The sequence below is a fragment of the Pelophylax lessonae genome (assembly GCF_965119305.1).
Source record: "Pelophylax lessonae genome assembly, chromosome: 4".
Classification (NCBI taxonomy): domain Eukaryota; kingdom Metazoa; phylum Chordata; class Amphibia; order Anura; family Ranidae; genus Pelophylax; species Pelophylax lessonae.
In genome coordinates, this window is record NC_138771.1 from 491,697,162 (window position 1) to 491,719,566 (window position 22,405).

The following is a 22,405-nucleotide window of genomic DNA, read 5'->3' on the forward strand; positions in this document are numbered from 1 at the left end:
TGTACACTCACTACTTTACATTGTAGCAAAGTGTCATTTCTTCAATGTTGTCACATGAAAATATAGAATATTTACAAAAATGCAAGGGGTGTACTCACTTTTGTGTGATACTGTATAACTTGCTCCTAAAGGTGAACTTATTCATTAAACTCCCAATCATTATTTATTTTCTGAAATCAGAGACCCTGTAGGATAAAATAGTTGTAGATCAGTATTAGTGCAATAGTTTATCAAATGCATATTATCACTAAACAAATACACTAACATTCATTTCAGTGCAAACAAATTCAATATATTGCCCTTTTTTTGTTAAAATATAAAAGTTGAGGTTGCAGTAAGTAAAAGGATACCCAACACGTCAAGCCTTAACCACTTCATTATCATACTGTAGCCGAAAGACGTCTACAGCTCGGCTTTCTCGTTCTGGGAGGGCTTTCATAGACGTCTTCCCAGAATCACACCCCCTGGGGCGCATATTTGACGTGCTCTGTGATCACAGATTGCAGTAAACAGCCAATCGCAGTGGCCCTTTACCGTGTGATCAGTTGTGTCCAATCACAGCTGATCATAGGTAAACATACTTGCCGGTTATCAGGCATTCCTTTCCTCACGCGCTGTCACAGTGTAAGGAGAGGAGAGCCGGTAACTGGCAAGTGTGACGGGAACATTTACACAGATAATCAGGGCACTGATCATCAGTGCCCTGATGATTAGTGCTGCCTATCAGTGCAGCCCTATCAGTGGCTCCTATCAGTGCAGCCACATCAGCGCACATCAGTGAAGGAGTAAAATTACTTATTTGCTAAATTTTGTAACAGAAACTAAGAAAACTTTTTCTTTTCAAACTTTTTGGTCTTTTTTAGTTTGTTTAGGAAAAAATAAAAAACACAGTGGTGAATAAATACCACCAAAAGAAAACTCTATTTGTGCGAAAAAAAAATGATAAAAATTTCATATGGTACATACAGTGTTGCATGACCGCGTAATTGTCGTTCAAAGTGCAACAGCACTGAAAGCTGAAAAATTTGCCTGGACAGAAAGGGGGTGAAAGTGCCCGGTATTGAAGTGGTTAAAATTGCATGTGCATGGGAAACTGCAACAAAAACGTTGGTATCCAAAATTATCCACGCTTTAAAAGCCCTTACAGGTCATCAGTTTAGAGTTAACCATGAACAATTGCCATTGGGATTATTGTTCTCACCATGATGTACATGCTAATATATAACATGTAGTTCATCTGTTGTTTCTGTATGTAGCCGTACCTGACGTTTGGGGGTGGGGGCTGGGTGGGGCTGCAAAAATGTAGTTTTGGCACTTTAATTTTTTACAACTTTTTTTTTACATAACTTAACTATTACATAGGGGACCAATAGCCCCCTTTGTGATATAATTTTTACAGTGAGAGGTTCTCTTTATTGTGATATCAGGGACCCATTAATGCTTACCTCTAGGCCCTCCTGAGGAAATGATAGCGCTGAACCTGGAGGTCACGTAATACATAGCATTTCCCGGTTCACTCACTGCAGGAAGGATAAGCGAACACACGTTCACTGAGCTTCCTCTGCCTTATCCAGCAAAAAATGCTTTTTTAGCAGCAGGCTTGCCATGCTGGTTTCCCACTTCCACAGACACCAGAAATATTTCCATGTGTAAGCAGACAGTTGTGTGTGTGTGTTAAGGTCGCTGCTGCTACCACCACCACGTCAGTGGCAGCAAAGGGGTTAAAGCACATACATCAGGAAGATTTTCCTGCAGTGAATGTTTGGTGAATGTCAGATTCATTGGGAACAGTGTTGCCAACCATCAGTATTTTTTACTGGCAGCCAGTAAAAAATGGGCACTCCTGCCAGTAAATACCAGTAACAGGAAAAGGTTGCCAGTAAAAAATATGGCTAATCCGAATGCGCAGTTTCGGTCCGGAACCAGACAAGACCATCCGAGTGCCTGCTGCAGTGTGTTTGGGTGGCTGGTCTGGCGGAGGGGATGCCTGAGCGTGTCGTGCAAGGTCATGTTGCAAGGTTGCCAAGTGGAGCGGACGGAGCCTCGTGTGCGGGTCTGCGGGTTGGGAGCAAGGCAAGCCAAGAGCGGGACTGTCAGTGCTGTTTGGACTGGAGTGGACTAAGGAGACCACCTGGCATGGAGAGACTGTCACTGTGACTTAGGAGAGAACGTGTTGTGTCGATTAGGTGTCATCATCATCTGTGCTGCTGCACACCGCTGTCAGTGTCACTGTGAGAGTCAATTTCTTGTGTGCCTGCCTATTCTAATTTCTTGCCCTCCTGAGTCCTTTACCTGACTTACTTGCTATATTAAAAATAAAATAAAAAATATGTTTTTTTGCCTTAATATCTACCTTACAAGAAAGGTAATCTTGTATTGATTTGGGATGGAGATGTTTACATTGGACTGTGTGAGACCATTTTATTTATTTATTTTATTTATTTAATATCTACCTTAAATCACATTTCTAATTGCACATTGTACTTTTTTGTAGCCTAAATACTAAAATTTGGACTTAAAACTGTAATTTTGTGAGTTTTGGAAATGCCAGTAATTAAACACTTGGCTGTGCCAGTAAATTTTTGGTGTTGTGTCAGTAAATTTTAATCTGCTAGGTTGGCAACACTGATTGGGGAGGGCATAGAGGAGATAAATGCAGTATTACCGATGGAAGGTGTACAATCTGCAGTCTGACTGAGTCACCAGTGAAGCTGCTGTGCAATTTCTGTCCACACCCTCTATGCTGGAGGTTGTTTTTATGTCCCGGTTGTCAAGACTGCTCAGTTTTCTGTGTGTCAGTTCTCAACGTCAGTACAGCACAGAATCCTGTGACTCCCTGTCTTGCTGTGCAGAGCAGTTTTAGTTTCTATTCTCAGTTGTGATGTGGATGAACCGCCCTCTGCTGTTTCCTTACCTCACTTCAGTAAGCTGGGATGTATACAGAGGAGTAGGTCTTGTCATCAGGCTATTACAAAGACCTTAGACTTCAGGCTGTATCAGGGGCCCAGGGACCATGTCGGACCCCGCAGTCACTGCCTACCTGACCCAACTGTTGTGCTCACATGGTGGTCGTCTGGAGAGGGATAAGTTGAGAGAACTCCTGGGTCTTCCAGAGGAGCAAATCGAGCAGATCCTGCAGGATGAGGTGCTCAGATTCCCGCAGAGCTCGCAGATGGTCCTGGCCCAAAGCTCCCTGAGGATCTGTGATCGATACCTGTTCCCAAATGGCCCAAAGGGGGAAGAGGAGGAGGAGGAGAACTGCTCCAAATTGCACCTATGCCGCCACTACCTGAGAGGCCAGTGTCCCAGGTAAGGGGGGGGGGGTAAAGGGGGTTCTAAGACAGAGGTGGGTAATTCTTGGGGTATTGAGGATAATTCTGAGGGAATTGGGATATGAGGTACAAATATGTGGGGGATTGTGACAAAAGGAGGATGACTCTCAAAGTATTGGTGAAGGAGGAAATTGAGTTTAGAGGTTATATGGGAATGGCAGGCAAGATGTGAAGACTTTAATAATTATTTAAAACCATACTAACTTAGATATAAAATATAAATAAATAGACCACCAGACATTGCTTGGAGATAAAAGGCCGCGGCTGCTTTAATTAATGGCTTAAACATACATAAATAAATACTTCAGACTTTATTTACATTTCCATATTCAGATCACATAAACAACAACCTAGCCACTACGGCTCAGGTTGACAAACATAACTTAAACTTTTGTAGCCATTATCGAACCTCACTTCATAACCAAAACAACTTATCTTGCGTCCACCAAAGCACCAATGCTAAGGCGACCGTGTGAGCCAATAACTAATAGCAGGCCGCGACGACCTAAAGGGGAAGGGAGGGTGGGGGATCGTGGTAGAGTAGGTCTTGAGGTGAATGTGACCCGGAGCCCCGCGGCCACTTGTTTAAATAGCCCCAATAGAGCCAGAACGAACCAGTTTTTTGGCAAAAGAGCGGGATATTTGAGCGGGAGACACACTCCACGCGCAAAACTGCCTAGAAACAGCTGACAAAAGAGCGGGAATGACCCCTACATGTTCAAAACTGCCCAGATACCAAGTCAATTTTAGGCGGGAAGCTCAAAACTCTTGACCTGGGTCAAAAGTTCAACTGTTTATAGCTTACTATACCTGACAGGCTGAATTACCTAGGCCCTAAATTGACTACCTATATGTTCCCTAATGTTACTGACTATTTCTCCCCCCTTTCCGCCATCCCATAAAGAAATGGGGGGCTAATAAAGCACCCCTTTTCTTTTTATGGTTAGAAAATAGTACCCTTGGTGGTACTGGGGCAAGACGTGAATGAGTTTGGGCGTACTGGGATAAGAAGAGAAAGGCAAGGTGGACTAGAGTAAGTGGGGGTAAGTCGGAGGAGAATAACAAAGGGTACTGGTGCAACAGGGGTAAATCCGGGCTATTACAATCAGTCAATGATTAGGAGTACTGGGGTTAGAGAGGTAAGTTGGACCTATTCAGATAGGAAGAGAATAACAATGGGGGCTGAGGTAAAAGGAGTGAGTTGGGGTATTAAAATAGGAAAAGAATGATAAGGGGTACTGGGGTTAGAGGAGTAAGTTGGGCATATTGGGATAAGAAGAGAATGATAAAGGGTACAGAGGTAGGAGTGGTAACTTGGGGTATTAAATATAGGAAGTCGCTGTTTGGTACCGCATCTTGCGGCTTGTTATCCACTGCTGTTTATGATCTACCTTTATGTAAGTGCATTTTTTTTACTTATTAAACTGGATTTTAAAATATACTACACCATGATGGCATTCATTTAATCCCCCTATCTGTGAGATTCACACGGGATGAGAGGCATTTGACCACCATCAGCTGGGTGTTTTATCTTGGAGCGATCCATAAAGAAAAGGAGAGAGTGTATTAAGAAGTTGGAGGGCTTGTGGAAATTATCCATCCATCCATCCATCCCAAATATTATCATCGGTCCAAGTGAGATTAATCACAGACACGCTCTTTTGAGTGTGCAGTGAGGTGAGCGGCCATTGCACACGTTTTGGATTATTTAGTTCACGGGCATCAGACAACACGTTCTGCACATATCTGCTTGCCTGCACAAGGAAGTCACTTGATATTTACTTGCTCAAGTCACTTTATTATTGGGAGTCACTATTTATTCACCATATGGACTTTTTTTAGTGTTTTATATATATATATTTTTGATGCTGCTGTCGTTTGCACTGTATCACTGGTTTTGGTATATCACGTGCACTTCTATGTTGTTTTTCTTATCATCTTGGATTTTAATGAGAAGAATTTTATACATTTTTATATTCCTCCATTTGCACATTTTTCCATCTGTATCATTTATATCCATCTGTACCATTTTATTCATCTGCACTATCTTTTATACATTTGGACCCACATATTTACACTTTTATTATGTTTTACACACTTCTGATGCACAACATTCACCATTGAGTCATTATGTACAGATTTGTGCATATTCGTCCATCTGTACCGTTCACTCATATCAGTATATTAGAGACATTTTTTTTCATACACTTCCTCTTCATTGGACTCACAGATTAGAAGATTCACCTTCATTGGTTTTTGCAAATCATCCAGTTGTGCGGATTTATCCATCTGTACCATTTTTAGAACACAGAATTTTTATCACGATATATATATTTTAGCTCATCAGTGTTATATTTTAGATCGTGTGCATACCTTTCGGAACTAGTAGTAATATACATGAATTAGCGCCGATTTTAATATTTTTTATATAACTTGGGGTATTGTGATATGATGAACATGATAAAAGGTACTGGGGTAAGAGAGCGGATATAGAGTAACATAAAGGTGACTGGAGCAGGAAGATGTGAGCCTTGGAGTAAGTTGTACAAGGATCGAAGACTTGGGTTGTATAAGAACAAACTGAAATTCTTCTGAATCAAGTGCCCACCAGCCTGCTGGATTCTGTCCAAATTTAGATTTCTCTCCATGGATGGGTGGCATTATATGAACATACTGTATATTCTACTGTTGCTTTCCAGAAATTTCAATTAATCCCATTTTATAAACTCCTCTCCATCCATAATAGAAACATAGAAAAGTGACGGCAAAAAAAAAGACAGAGTAGTCCACAAAGTCTGCCCATTTTTGTATTTTTTTTTTTTGTTAACTTTTTTGACTGAGTATAGATCTATGTTTGTCCCAAGCATGTATGAAGCCATTTACTGTTGACTGGCTCACTACCTCTGCTGGAAGTTTATTCCAAGCATCAACTACCCTTTCTGTAATATAATACTATCTAAGATTATTTTTGAACTTTCCTCCAGTTAGTTTTAGGTCATGTCCCCATGTTTTTGATTTTGGATTTTATATATATAAAAAAAAAAACCTGCCCTTATTTCCCTTGATGTAATTAAATGTTTCAATCATGTCTTCCCTTTCAGAATCTGAATTTACTGCTTTTTCCCACTCTAGGTCTCGCTGCAGATTCTCTCATGATGTCCTGTCTGACCACAACCGTGCCGTGTTAAAAGCCAACCAGCTGAGCGGACTAAATGAGGATGAGATCAAAGTTCTGCTGTTCCAGAATGACAACCAGCTTCTGCCAGAGGTGAGTCCGAGGTTCTCTTACTGCCACCAATGACCAAATGTGTCCCATGGTGTAGGAAAGATGAATAGTCTTGTTTATCTTTAGAAAAAGGTCACCATAAGATACAGACAATGACAGACAATGACTACATGACTGTGTATGTACGTACAATAGTCAACCAGAGCATGTTTTTAATTCAAACGTTGAAATAGTACGCTAGATTTTTTTGGTTCATCATCTTTATAGGAAATTGTACAGAGGGGTTAACAGATCAGAAATGAGGTTATCAAATTAGTCAGTATCTGCAGGTTGCTGGTGACTTGCACAAGCTATTTGTTTTTTTTGCATTTTTTGGATGTAGCCTGTAATGTTTAGAACCCCTATATGTGTGCCCACTGGGAACATTGACCCTCTCTTTTTCCGGGTGATCATTGTCATTGAGACCGAAAGTGATGGGAAGTCCACTACCCATGTCATAGCAACAGGCAGTGAGGGGAAATCTTCCAATGGGGACACCTGCCCCGGTCATATCAATCTAAGAGGTGATTTCTCTTCAATTTGCAGAGATCCCTTCTTACTTTCTATTGTGTCTCTGAAACAGGAAGTGCATTTTCTCCAACATGACACATACGCAAAAAAAGCATCCTTTTCTACTATACTTCTATATAGAGTTTAATTTTAAAAAAGTGCCACTAAAAATGGAATGTATAGAAAGTCTCTGTCATAATGGATCAGTGAATAGGCCCCTACCTCATTAGTAAGCTGCACCAGTGCCACCACTCCTCAAGGGACCATTATCCCCCCAACCAGAGGTAAGTAAAAGGAGTGAGAAAAGGAGGTTCTGAGGGATAGACGAGGGTAATTTTGGAGTAGTGAGGAGTTAGGAGTTTAACCCCGAGGCTGTTGGAGTTTGAGGTATGGAAAGTAAAAGTGTGGGTGGTTGTGGCAAGCGAAAGATGACTTTAGAGGTATTGGTGATAAAGGAAAAAGATTTTGGAAGTTTTATGGCAGGAAGTTTGTGAACCTTAGGTGTCTTGGGTAAGGAAAATGTGAGACTTTGTATAATAGGATCAAAATGTGAATGACTATAGGAGTAATGGGAAAAGAAAAGAATGGCAAGAGCACTGAAGTAGGAGGGGGTGAGGTGGGGTATTGGGATAAGAAGAGAATGACAAGCAGTACTGTTGTGAGAAAGTTTTAGGAGGTAATGGTATTAAGATAAGAAGAGAAAGACAAGGATGCTTAGGTACTAGGAGCTGTGAAAGGGAATTGAGAGAATGACAAGGGTACTAATGTATGAGGAATGAGTTAAAGTATTGAGATAAGAAGAGAATAACAAGGGTACTATAGTATGAGTGGTGAGTGGAGGAATTGAGATAAGAAGAGAATGAGGGTACTAAGGTACTAGGGCGTGAGTTTGGGAATTGAGATAAGAAAATTACAAGGATACAAAGTTATGAGGGAGGCAGTTGAAATATTGAGAAAAGAGAATGACAGGAATGCTTAGGTACTGGGGGGTGTATTGGGAAACTGATATTAGAAGAGAATTACAAGGGTACTAATGTATGAGGGGGGGAGTTGGGTTATTGAGAAAAGAAGAGAATGACAAAGATAATACTGTGCATCCGGAAAGTATTTACAGCGCTTCAACTTTTTCCACATTTGTTATGTTACAGCCTTATTCCAAAATGAATTAAATTCATTATTTTCTTCAAACTTCTACAAAGAATACCCTAATGGCATCATGAAAGAGGTTGTTTGATATCTTTTCAAATTTATTAAAAATAAAAAATGAAAAAAAAAATCACATGTACATAAGTATTCAAAAACTTTGCTCAATAATTTGTTGAAGCACCTTTGGCATCAATTACAGCCTCCAGTTTTTTTGAGTATGGTGCTACAACCTTGGCACACCTATTTTTGGGCAGTCTCTCCCATTATTCTTTGCAGGACCTCTCCAGCTCTATCAGGGAGTGTTGGTGCACAGCCATTTTCCGATCTCTCCAGAGATGTTCAATCGGGTTCAAGTCTGGGCTCTGGCCGGGCCACTCAAGGACATTCACAGAGTTGTCTCATAGCCACTTTTTGTTATCTTGGCTGTGTGCTTAGGGTCATTGTCCTGTTGAAAGATGATCATTCATCCCAGTCTGAGGTCCAGAGCACTCTGGAGCAGGCTTTCGTCAAAGATTTCTCTGTACATTGCTGCACTAATCTTTCCCTCAATCCTGACTGGTCTCCCAGTTCCTGCCAATGAAAAACATCCCCACAGCATTACTGCCACCACCATGTTTCATTGTATTGGTATTGGCCAGGTGATGAGTGGTGCCTGGCTTCCTCCAGACATGAGGCTTGATATTTAAGCCAAAGTGTTCAATATTTGTTTCATCAGACTAGAGAATTTCTTTTCTCATGATCTGAGAGTCCTTCAGGTGCCTTTTGGCAAACTCCAGGTGAGCTGTCATGGGCCTTTTACTGAGGAGTGGCTTCCCTCTGGCCACTCCACCATACAGGCCTTATTGGTGAAGTGCTGCAGAGATAGTTGTTCTTCTGAAAGGTTTTCCTTTCCCCACAGAGAAACGCTTGATCTCTGTCAGGGTGACCTTCGGGTTCTTGGTTACTTCCCTGACTAAGGCCCTTCTCCCCCGATCGCTCAGTTTGGCCAGGCAGCCCACTCTAGGAAGAGTTCTGGTGTTTCCAAACTTTTTCCATTTATGGATGATGGACAGCACTGTGCTCACTGGGACCTTCAATGCTGCAGAAATTGCTCTGTATACTTCCCCAGATTTGTGCCTCAATACAATCCTGTCTCGGAGGTCTACAGACAATTCCTTGGACTTCATGGCTTGGTTTGTGCTCTGACATGCACTGTTAACTGTGGGATCTTATATAGACTGGTGTATGCCTTTCCAAATCATGTCCAATAAACTGAGTTTTACACAGGTGGACTCCAATCAAGTTGTAGAAACACCTCAAGGATGATCAATGGAAACAGGATGCACCTGAGCTCAATTTTGAGTGTCATAGCAAAGGCTGTGAATACTTTTATACATGTGATTTTTTCATTTTTTATTTTAATAAATTTGCAAAGATTTCAAACAAACTTCTTTCATGTTGTCATTATGGGGTTTTGTTTGTAGGATTTTGAGGAAAATAATGAATTTAATCCATTTTGGAATAAGGCTGTAACATAACAAAATGTGGAAAAAGTGAACAATTTCTGGATGCACTGTATAGTATGAGGGGTGAGTTGAGGAATTGAGATAAGAGAATGATAAGGGTACTAAGGTACAAGGGGGTCAGTTTGGGAATTGAAATATGAAGAGAGTTACAAAAGTACTACTGTATGATGGATGATTTGGGTAATTGAGATAAGAAGAAAATGATACAGGTACTAAGGTACGAAGTAGTGATTTGGGGAGTTGAGATAACAAGAGAATGACAAAGGTACTAAGGTATAAGGGGGTGAGTTGGGGAGTTTAGATAAGAAGAGAATGACAAGGATACTAAGGTACGAGGGGGTGAGTTGGGGAGTTGAGATAAGAAAAGAATGACAAGGATACTAGGGTACGAGGGGGTGAGTTGGGGAGTTGAGATAAGAAGAGAATGACAAGGATACTAGGGTACGAGGGGGTGAGTTGGGGAGTTGAGATAAGAAGAGAATGACAAAGGTACTAAGGTATAAGGGGGTGAGTTGGGGAGTTGAGATAAGAAGAGAATGACAAGGATATTAGGGTACGAGGGGGTGAGTTTGGGAGTTGAGCTAAGAAGAGAATGACAAGGATACTAGGGTACGAGGGGGTGAGTTGAGCTAAGAAGAGAATGACAAGGATACTAGGGTACGAGGGGGTGAGTTTGGGAGTTGAGATAAGAAGAGAATGACAAGGATACTAAGGTACAAGAAGGTGAGTTGGGGCTTGAGATAAGAAGAAAAGAAAAGGGGAAGTGAGGTACCATGGAGCCTGGGGTATTGATATATAAGGACATACTGTATATATTAGGAGTAATCTTGCATTAAAAAGGAGAAATATGTCAGCAATTTGTCATACTAACTGATCCCTCAGGGCGCAGTTGCAGACGCGACCAATAAAACAGCCAGCTGTTTCTGTTCCACCATTAAATACACAAATGAATTACATATATGGTAGATGTTTTACCTAAAGGTAAAGGATTTGTATTTCTGTCCATCCTGTCAAGAGATTTACAAAGCTCTGCCACACAGCACTTTCCGATATGGCAGGGCAAGAGACTTGATTTTTCTCCGCTGCAGTTCAGTTACACTTATAGTTTTTTTTTTTTACTAGACATGTGCAATTTGTATTGGTCCGAATATAAATTCGGACGTATTTTTGGTTATTCTGAGATTCAGCTGTATCCCCCCAAAATCCATACCAAACCCTTATCCGAGCATGCAGCCTGACAGGCCATGAAGGGGGGGAACGAGCGAGCACCGTATGCCAGCTCCACCATCTGACAGTTCTTAAATAACTAAGGGGATGGGATGTAATCTGTTGATCCCCCCTTGTGATGTGATCAACCGGGGCATGCTGGGTCCTTGACGTCACAAGGGGGTAGGGTGACCCAGTGACATCGCCAGGTGGCCCCGCTCCTTAGGTATTTAAGAACTGTCAGAAGAGCCTTTGTCAGGACCAGGGTTTTTTATTTTTTCGGGTCAGTGGTGGCAACGGGCGTTGAGATTGAAGATGGATCTACACCGGGGACATTTTTTTTCATTTTGAATTTTTAAAAAAAGGACTTGTCAGAAACTTGTGTTGTGTTTTTATTTACTTTTTACACTTTTTTGGTGAATGAGTAAGGGTATGTACCCCCTACTCATTCACATAGGCTTTAACATTGTTAAAGGGTGCTTCCAGGTTACGATAAGCCCCCCTGCCCGCAGAACCCAATGACCACCGGCCAGGGTTGTGAGGAAGAGGCCCTTGTCCCCTTCAACACGGGGGCAAGGTGCTTTAGGGGGGGGGGCGGAAACCCCATGCCCCAAAGCACCACCCATGTTGAGGGCATGTGGCCTAATATGGTTCGGGGGGGGGGGTAGCGCTCACTGGCCTTCCTGGCCTGCATGCTTGGATAAGAGCCTGGTATGGATTGGGGGGAAATCCACTCTGTATTTTTTCTGCATTTTTCATTGCCTGAATTCTTTTGTTTAGATTTGCGCTGTCAGTGGGAAAGCCCGCTGACAGCTGATGAGTCATTGGTTGTTAAGAACGTGGCGGCTGAATCCCTGGTCTGCTTCCTAACAATCAGCTATTCTTCCCACAGAGTTCTAATCAGTCAATAATTTTTCGACCGTTCCAATAATTTTGAATTAGTTTGACGATTATTAAACAAAATGAAATTAAGAAAAACGATTTCCCAAAACAAATCAACAAAACAAAATTGGTAGCATAACGAATCTATCCAAAACAAAACTAAATTTACCGTTCTGCACATGTCTAGTCTTTACCCCAGCCTGTGACTGGACAGTGAAAGGAGAAGCAGCAGACTAATTAGCTGATCCTTTTTGTCACTCTGTTGTTCCCTCTTATCAGCATGTTTCAAATTAATACAAGAGCACTACAGCACAACTGAATGTCTGCTTGTGCTGGTTTCTCCTCTCCCAGTCTTCTTTATAGGAACTGCAGGAGGCTGGTACCAGGCAGGTACTTGCACAGCTTACATTTAAAAAAAAAAAAATTAAAAGGTAATAATGACATATTAAGGAATACAGAGTTGCATTAAGTTGTGTATTTTATATCTGTGTGTTCAGTGTTAATAGAACAGTGACACCTGTCCAATACTTTTTATACATGATTGCACTGCTTGTTTCAATGTGATCCTTTTCCTTTTAGGACTGTGCAAAATACATGCATGGCAGCTGTGACAAAGGAGATGATTGTACGCGCCTCCACATGTGCAGATATTTTACACGAGGAGATTGCAACTACCGCTTCTGTAAAAGATCGCACAATCTCCTGGAGTCGAAAATAATACTCAACTGTGACTGGCTGAGCCAGATAACTGTTCAGAACTTTCAGATGCTCTGTGAACGGAAACATAGTGAGAGACACCAGCAGCCATGGGATCAGGCTAATTGTGAAGAGGCCAGGAAGGCTCAATGGCAAGAAAGAGGCAGACGAGGAGGCAGAGGGAGAGGAAGGCCAAGACACAGAAAAATAAATGGATCCCAGGACATGTTGGAGGAAAGGAACAGGGAAAGAAAATTTGACGGTACCAGTATCCTGTTAATAAATGTTTGAAGTTAACCTGTCACAAACTTGGGCAGCTTAAACTGAGCCTATGATGGGAAAATACATACACAGAGGTCATCTTCAGTGGAAGAACCAGAAATCCTGAGATATAGCCAACTGAATTTATTTCTAGCCTTTTCTTGTAGGAGACAGAATTTGTCCCACCCACTTTTTGCATCCCAAGACTCTCTGTGGATGTTTTTGATGTGCAGGGTTACTATATCTCTGCTTATGTTTTTCAAAAGTCCATCATTTGATCAAGTTCTCACAAATGGAAATGACCAAAGACATGGTCACTGTTAGAAATCATGGGACCCTGCACAGACTTCCTGACAGGCCCCCCCCCCTCCCCCAACCCCACCTACATCCCACTATCCCCCTGGGGTGCAGCAAAACAGTGACACTGACTTTACCCCCCAACACCCTGAAAATTACAAAAGTCTAACTTCCTGGGCCCCTCTGTTGACCTGATGGGGCCCAGGAAAATGTAATTTAATCCCTGGTAAACAAGTTGGACCAGGGATGTGGTCTAGTAAAATCCATTTATTCATTTAGGAAGAAATTAACAATAAAGTTACCCTGGGTCCCCCTGTTTAACTAATGAGGTCTGGGCCCTTTACAACAGGACCAGTTGTACTGCCTTATCAGCGGCCCTGGCCATAGATGGACCAATAAGGCATAAATGGATCAAAAATCATCCAGTCCCTGCTGAACCAGTGTCCCTCACAGAAATGATCTTTTACCACTAGATGTCTTCTGTTTTGAATGATGCCCAGTGTCATTCATCCTTGAAGATCAAGGAGATCTTGTAAATACAGCAAAATGAACCTGCCCCTTGAGGGGGGATCACCACAGCACCCTGAAAAGTGTAATGATGGAAATCTAATCGTGGCAGTCATATAATCTTAAGCCCGCCTCCCAGCATTCTAAACCTCTAAACACCTTACGGGGCCAGCAGGTGCCGGCTCCAAGGGGTTAACTAGTGCTCGGCTGAACACTGATAGAAGTCACAAGGCTGCCATATACTGCTGATATGAATAGGTATTTAGCAGTTTATATTTACTAAAATATTTGAATTTCCATGTTCTGTGTACTGTGGGAGACCAGATCTGTTGAATGCAGATTCTGGCTTTAGTAACACTTCAAAGTGATACCAAAGTCTTATGTTTTCTTTAAAAATAACAAACATGTTGTACTAACCTGCTCTGTGCAGTTGGTTTTGCACAGAGTAGCCCCGATCCTCTTCTTCTCTCGCTGGCACTTTTGGCCCCTCCCTCCTGTTGAGTGCCCCCCACAGCAAGAAGCTTGCTATGGGGGCATCCGAGCTGAGCCGCTGCTCAGTGTGTGCATTCAGACACGGAGCCGAGGTTCGCACCTGCCCCCTCTCCCTCTTTTTGGCTCACTGACTTTGATTGACAGCAGCGGGAGCCAATGACACCATGCTGCCATCTCAGCCAATGAGGAGGGGCAGTCCTGGGCAGCTCCTGCAACATTGCTGGATCAAGATGGGCTCAGGTAAGTATTAGGGGGGCTGAGGGGGGCTGCTGCACACAGAAGGTTTTTTATTATAATGCATAGAATGTATTAAGATAAAAAACTGACTTTACAACCACTTAAACTTCTGTTAATTTTTAACCTTCATTTTCAACAAGATATGAAACATCAATGTGCATTAGTAAGCCAGAGACAAAATGACTGACCAAACATCCTAAACATTTCTGAAGTGTCTATCATACTAAATGATTTTATATCTATAACATACTAATTAATATATATATATACTGTATACTGTATACATAATGGTTTTACCTTGACGAGAGAAACTTCTATATTCCAATCTGGCACTTTTGTCTTTGTGTATACACTAAAGACTTCCCCAATATGGGACTCGATGTATTTATATCTATTGTATTTAAGAGTACATTCACAAGTCTACAGGAATGAAGTCCTGATATGCCACAATATACAGCCATAATCTTTAAGAGTTCCACATTTGTCTTTTAAAAGCTATCCTTGAGCTCCAGTGACATTGCCTTAGGATGAGATGATGCCTTTAATACAACACTCTAACTATGTAGCAAGTCACAAAGTGAGAGGCTGCAGCAAGGGCAGTGAGACTTTTGTGAAAACATCCAAGAACTGCACAGTCATTAGGATTTACATGATTGTGACATCTGAGTTGGTATCACAGTGATGGTGAACCTTTTTGAGCCAGAGCGCCCAAATTTTATCACAAAACCAACTTATTTTTTTCAAAGTGCCAACACTGCAATTAAACTGCAGACACCCAGGTGATGATTGCACAATCCAAGAGGGATTGTAGTCAATTCAGCAGCACTCAAGTGGCTCTGGCGTCCAGTGTCGGTGTGCCTGGCAGCAGCTTCTCCTTTGTTGGTACCTGTCATCACCGCCTTCACTCTTGATGGTGTCCTCTCAGCCCCATCCTCTTGCTCCTCTCTGGCTGGTTCAACTCCAGGGGCTGTTGTGACTTCGGCTCTCTCTCCCTCCTGAACCACCTCAGCCTCCTCTCACTCTTGTCTCCACACTCCTTTCACCCTTGCTCTCCTTTCTCTCTTAGCCCTTTTTTCCCCCGGACTCTAGGCTGTCCCTCCTCTTATTTTCTCAGGGCATGCTGGGGCTGTAGTTTTTCTTTAATTAATGAAAAAGGAGCCATAGTCTTCTGGGACTACATGTCCCATGGTGCATTTGTCCTGGCTCCTCATTGGTCCCTGGCTTCAGCCAGTGGGGAGGCAGGAGGAATCAGAATGGGCGGCGATCCCTGCATGCACTGCTCTGTCCCTGTCCCGCGCTGCTTGACAGAAGAAGGGGGGCGAGCGGGGAAAAAATACACTGACAGCCCACGCTCGCTTCTCCCCTTGGCAGTGACGGTGGCTCTTGCGTGTCCACAGAGAGAGCTCTGCGTGCCAGCTGTGGTTAGCATGCCATAGATTCGCCATCACTGGTCTATCACATCCAGAATGATGCACAAACAATGATGAAGCCATCCTTCTGGGAGCAAAATGTACTATGGTTACATATAGTTACATAGTAGGTAAGGTTGAATAAAGACAATAGTCCATCCAGTTCAAGCTGTGTAGGTGTGTGTGTGTCAGTGTCAATAATCATTCCCCATATCCCTGTATATTGTGTTCACTAAAGTGCACGTCTAAGAATCTTTTAAAAATATCAATACTCCCTGCTGACACCACCAATTGCGGAGGAGAGTTCCACCTCCTTACCGCCCTCACAGTGAAAAGTTTTTTCCTATGCTGGGATCACCATTGAGGTATTTGTAAATCGCTATCATATCCCCTCTCAAGCATATCTTCTCCAGCGGGAAACAATTTAGTGCTTGTAGTCGTTCCTCGTAATTGAGGTCCTCCAATCCCGTATTAATTTTGTTGCCCTTCTTTGAACTCTCTCTAGCTCCAGCACATCCCTTCTAAAGACTGGTGAGCAGAACTGTACAGAATATTCCAGATGTGGCCTTACCAGAGTTTTATAAAGTGGCAGGATTATAGTTTTATTACTGGAGTATATTCCCTTTTTTATGCATGCTAAAATTCTGCCAGCTTTTGTAGCTGCAGCTTGACAGTGCATGCTCTTGTCTGTCTTCTACTAGGATCCCCAGATCTTTCTCCATTCTTGATCCCTGCCTCCCATTTACACCTGAGAACTTGTAACACTAACGAGTTACATGACACCGGGGAGGGAAAATGGCTAATTGGGCCCAATTTGAACATTTTGACTTAGGGTTGTACTCACTTTTGTTGCCAGCTGTATAGACATAAATGGCTGCGTGTTGAGTTATTTTAAGGGGACAGCAAATATACACTGTTATACAAGCTGTACACTCACTACTTTACATTGTAGCAAAGTGTCATTTCTTCAGTGTTGTCACATGAAAAGATATAATAAAATATATACAAAAATGTGAGGGGCGTACTCACTTCTGTGAGATACTGTATATCCTGCTGTGAAGATATTGCCCAAATTGGTCCCATGACAGAGCCTTGGGGTACCCTACTTACCACTCCAAACTGGTCACATTATTTATTACTACCTTCTGGACCGCGCCTGTAACCAGTTTTCTATCCAAGAGCAAACAGTATCTGTGCTCTTTACCTTCCCTCCTATCTAATCCAATGCAGACATACCTATTGTCAGCCCTATTTGAATATTCAGCCAGTGTACAGAGAAGATGATGATAATTTAAGATAATAAACAAATTACATGACCTAATATAAACATAAGTTTAGCAATAACCATGTGACTTTTATCCTTCCTTTGAAGATGTAAAACCAGATCTATCTCTCCTAGTTTTTAAATGTGTATTTTTTGTTCTACTTTCTTTAGGGCCCCGCTTTCCGTTTCAATCTACAAGTCGCCCATCATCTCAGTGCAGCAATGGTCAACTTTCTGGAGATGAAGATAATGATGACAGCTCCAATGATAGTGATCATGGCATACATTCAGAAAAGAGCAATGACAATATAAAAAAACCTTGCCATACCACAATGCATTTAAAGCTAATTAGTAAAAAGACATGCCCAGCAATTGCTAAGATAAGGCCTCAGCCAAAACCAGTTAGTGGATCTGGTAGACCACCAAGTCCCGCAGCGGCAGGAGTATCCAAGGTTCCAGCAATACCTTCAATAACACCTGTAACCTCACCTATGGGGGATTTACTTAAGGCTGAAACAACACTTAGTACAGATAATGTTTCACCAAAACTTTCCACGGCTTCCAAAAAAACAGAGGACTCTGTAAAAAGTACATTTGTTTTTGACCTAAAACGTAATATGGAAATTGTCAACATGGCAAGTTCTTTATTGCCTGGCCCAGGCAATATTTCTCTGGCATTTTCATCAACATCAAAAACATCATCGTATTCTACTGGAGAAATGTCATATGCTCCTCAACCAAAACAAGTTAGTGTATCTGGTAGATCATTGAATCTCCCACTGACAGGAGCATCCAAGGTTCAAGCAATACCTTCAACAACATTGGTAACCTCTCCTATGGGGACTTCACCTAAGGCTATAACAAATATTAGTACCGATAATGCTTCACCAAAGACAGAGAATTTGTCAACAAAAATTTCATCTATTCCTGACCAAAAACTGATTAGGGAATTTGGTAAGATGGCAAGCTCTCCAGTGACTGGTCCAGCTAATGTTTTCCCAAAACGACAAACATCACCTACTAGAGAAGAGTCATATACTGCTCGACCAAAACCAGTTACTTCTACAGTTACTGTTCAGTTTAATTCACCTTCAAGCCCATCAAATCCTCCCAGTTCCTCTAGTGGTTCTTTCAGAACTGATACACTTTCCAACAAACCGTATGCCAGTGTAGAACCAATGAAAAAATCGAATCTACTACTTGGCAACCAATATACTGTAACTAGTGGTGAAAATGAAGCTTTGAATCTGCCAACAAAGTCCACCAACTCTACAGCTTCTCAACTTTATTCAGCCAAAACTATACCTTTGTCAGCACCAAGGAAAGGTAAGCGGATGGAACTGGTAAATATAGAAAGGCAATTAGCCTTTTATAATGTAAAATTTGACCCTTAATAGAGATGGCCCTATGGAGAAAATGTATGGTGACCTCACCAAGATTTCCTTCTCTTTGCTTGTCCCATCATGCCTCCGCCTTTGAGAGTCATGCTTGAAACTGGCAATGCCTTATGGCACTAACTCTTTCCCACTATATCCCAAAAAACAATGTTTCAGCTGGGAATACACTTTAAAACCCTACCTATTCAAGCAACAGCAGAGATTGCAGCACTCGCTGCCCAACAACCAACTGCGGCGTGTCCTTTATATGAGGAGACCACTTAGTAGCTGGGTCATTTCTCATTTTGACTGTATAAAAACAGCAAAAAAAAATAAAAATACCCCACCTTTAAATTGTGACAGCTAGGTAGAGAGTGAAAGGTGTGAGATCCCATGTGAATAAGATTCTCAAATTTGGTGAGAGAATAATGCAAACAGGGTACAGAACAATTCCTGAAAATCAGCAGCATGAGAAAGAAGAACATGGACTGTGATGCTGATGATTTTTGCCATAAGGGTTATGCAATTTTTTTTTAAATTTGTGAATAAAAATATATCAGGACAGGAACTTATGATCAAATCTCCCCAGTGGGGTCACGGAAAGCAACACAGTCTTACAGAGTCTCTACCACTTCTCTGTTTTGTTCAGAACTAAGTTTTGGTTAGATGTGAATTTTATGCATGTTCAGGTGCTGGGGAAGCAGCACAAGGTCAGACAGTCAACAGGACAACTGTCAGACCGCAGCTCCTAATGTATACTTAGATACAGTCATTCTAAATGAGTAAAAAGCCTGTCATAACTAAAACTACTTTAAGTTATTACTAGTCATCTTAAAACATTTGTAAAAGAGATAAGTCATGGAAAAATCACAAGTTCTGCATGTGACTTTTTTTCTTTCCATTTAATTTTAGCATCAACTGACAAAACCCCAGAAATTTGTCTGTCTAATATTTGGAAGTTTTGCAAGCTTGGAGGTAAATGTGCACCAAATCCTAATGAGATTTATTTTTTAGTCTATTAAGAGACATAACTAAAAAAATTAGAACTTTTATTCTGCCAGGGATAACAGCCAGTGTTTTTTTTTTACTGACAGGTAAGTGCGCCGATATGCACTACTACCTACCATACCGCTGGCAGAAGTTCAATGGAACAGATTGGGAGGACCTGCCAAATATGGAAAACATAGAGAAGGCATATAGTGATCCAAACATTGTCAGGTACAGTAGGTGCTGTTTAAGCCAGGGGTCAAAATAGAACCAAATGGCAGAATATGCCTGCTTACTTTGAAACAGTCCAAAACTACAGAGTGTACCACTTTATAGTGTATATAGTGATAGCATGACTAAGTTATTGGGAAATATAAATGGAATGATATGGTATTTGCTATTGTTTTATGAGCGCATGAATTGGTCCAGGGTGCTCCCATTGCTTTACCCTTTCTGTAGTTACAAGAGTCACTCATTAATCTTCAACGCAGTTATTATTACTGCTGTTATGTGAGAGACAACATTCTAATCACTGGCACAAACTGTAGAGAAATCTCACCATTGTGGGAGGAGCAGAGACACAAACTACTGCAGTGAAATCTTGCCATTGTGGTGGTGGTGGAGACAAACCTACTGCAGGGAAATCCCAACATTGCATGAGAGACAGAGACACAAACTGTTGCATGGAAATCTCATCATTGTGGGAGTTGTATTTATAGCACTGGAGAGCTGAAACTCATTTCACACACACAGCTGAATGCATCAAAAAAGTGAATGTCCTCCCCCCTCTCCACTAATAAAAACAATGCACAGTTTCAATTCAAGAGAGACAGTCTGAAAGCAAAAAGCTTCTGATGTGTTCTGTGTTAAAAAAGCCATTGGTGATCTGCAAAATGTCATGGGAGCACTTTGTACTTAATTTGTAAAATAAAGAATGTATATAAATTACACACAAAATAATATAAAAATCAGGTTAAAAAGTTGTAAACTAAAAAAATAAAATAAAATTGACACCAAACCATTATAGTTTTCCTTTTATCATATCACCTACTGCATTATTCTGTCCATAGCTCTTTACAAGATGAATGTTGTCCATATGCAATACAGCAGTAATTGTGGCAACACAATAATGTCCTTGAAATTTCATGAACGATTACGATATATTTCCACTTCCCGCCTTGTAATGCAGGTACCAGTTGGTAGATTTCCAGATTATGAAAGCGGGTACCAGACATTTCCGTAGACTCACCACCCCATCATCTGTCACAAGGCCCTCTGAATATGTACTTACCACTGAGTGGATTTGGTACTGGAAGGATGAGTTAGGCAAGTGGACCAAGTATGGCCAAATGGTAAGTGAAGTCTCCAGAATACATTTTATTATTGGATATAATTATTGTTGACAGTCTATTCTATCTCTCAGGGACTGGTGAGATCTTTGTGCTGAGTTCCCGCATCTTCTGTGCATATTATAACAGGCACCCATCATCCCTACTGGACTTTTCAAATACTTTGAATTGTGGTAAACATTTTGAGTTTGGTGTGGGGCCAGAGGTGGGAATTTCAGTAGAAAGATCTGGCTACCGGAACCCCTGCTCAGCATATATACGGTTACTGGGTAACCTGACTCTTTGGCACCCAACAATACTGGAGTATCATTTTTAAGCCAAGGTTTAATTAGTCACAGCTGAATTATCTTGCGTCAGTTCTAGCTCCCCTCATAAAATAGCTACTTTTATATTACACTGAATATAAAGTCATGTGCTCAAGATAATGAAACCCAGGATTGCCTGTTGTTCTAGAACACAAAGAAAGTGAGTTCCTCAATTTGCTCATCAGACCTGGAGACCATCTACCTCTCTGACCCCACCGGGGCCCTCCAATTCACTGCCGGAGGCCAGAATTACAACATCAACTTCCAAGGTGAGCAACAACTTCATTAGAACAGAGGTACAGCCACAAACCTGTGTGCTGTACAAAAAATTATTTTCATTCAACTATGCCGAAATTGCGACTGCCCACAGCTTATTGTGAGGGAATTTTTTTAATTTTTACTTTATAATTTTTCATTGAAGACTTCCCTCTCCCTCAAATAGAGTGCGCTCATGCAGAACTAATGGATAGTGAGTTTACGGAGGACGAGATCATGGCAGCTATCAAAAGCCTTAACTCATCAAAAGCGCCAGGTCCAGATGGTTTTTCTGGACATTACTATCGTAAATACACTGACATTTTGACCCCCCACCTATGCTCCTTCTTTAATGAATTGCGAAAATTTAGTTCCCTGCCGCCATATGAAAATAGAGCCTTTATCCATGTCATTCCCAAACCGGGTAAGAACCATGGAGACTGCGCAAATTATCGCCCAATCTCACTTATAAATGTAGACCACAGTTTTCCCATTCCTTCTCATAGGACACTCGCCAACTATGTGTCTGAATTCCTGCAAAGCTCCCCATTCCAGAACTCCAAACCTTCACGTCATCCTACTGTAGTTAAGCTTAGAAGTTTCCTTTTTTTTTTATCTCCAGATATGAGGCAGAAAAACATTTATTATCAGACTGAGAAGGAAGTATGCCGCAGACCAGTGTTCCTGGATTTTGAGAAAGTGAAGATGTTGAAAGGAAGGTAATAAGAACTGAAATATCACACTGACTGTATGCAAATGTCAAGATCAAAATTTTCCAAAGTTCAATTTTTTCTAACTTGAATTCTAAATTATATTGAAGTCATTGGAGAAGCTGGAAAGTTTTTAATAGTCACTCTTGGCCATTTGAAGGGCTGGTAGACATTGTCACCCAAATGGCATGGGAAGCCCCCGATAAACCTTATATTAGTGTTGGGTGCATTTTTTGTTATTTAAGGTGTTTTGATCAATAGGTTTGAAAATGGTATAAAAATAGCATCTTAAGGAAAGGGACAATGCACTGTGTGGGGTTGTTGGGGGGGGGGGGGGGGCTAATAGCTACCCCTAGCAGCCCTCAGAAGGGCGAAAGAAACATGAACATGAAAAATGGTCTTTCATTGACTTTA

At 41.5% G+C, this 22,405-nt stretch overlaps 1 protein-coding gene across 1 annotated transcript in view; it reads left to right on the forward strand.

Annotated features, from left to right (window-relative positions):
* The first annotated feature begins 2,842 nt into the window (after positions 1–2,842).
* The window catches only part of LOC309552715 (zinc finger CCCH-type antiviral protein 1-like), a 33,919-nt gene continuing 14,356 nt past the window's right edge, over positions 2,843–22,405 (forward strand). Inside the window, exons 1-9 of the mRNA XM_082253640.1 lie at positions 2,843–3,309; positions 6,465–6,600; positions 12,426–12,804; positions 17,181–18,335; positions 19,298–19,360; positions 19,480–19,603; positions 20,562–20,724; positions 21,175–21,295; positions 21,904–22,000. Of these exons, the coding sequence (XP_082109766.1) occupies positions 3,014–3,309; positions 6,465–6,600; positions 12,426–12,804; positions 17,181–18,335; positions 19,298–19,360; positions 19,480–19,603; positions 20,562–20,724; positions 21,175–21,295; positions 21,904–22,000 (2,534 nt within the window). The 5' untranslated portion in view covers positions 2,843–3,013. The remainder of the gene's footprint in view (positions 3,310–6,464; positions 6,601–12,425; positions 12,805–17,180; positions 18,336–19,297; positions 19,361–19,479; positions 19,604–20,561; positions 20,725–21,174; positions 21,296–21,903; positions 22,001–22,405) is intronic.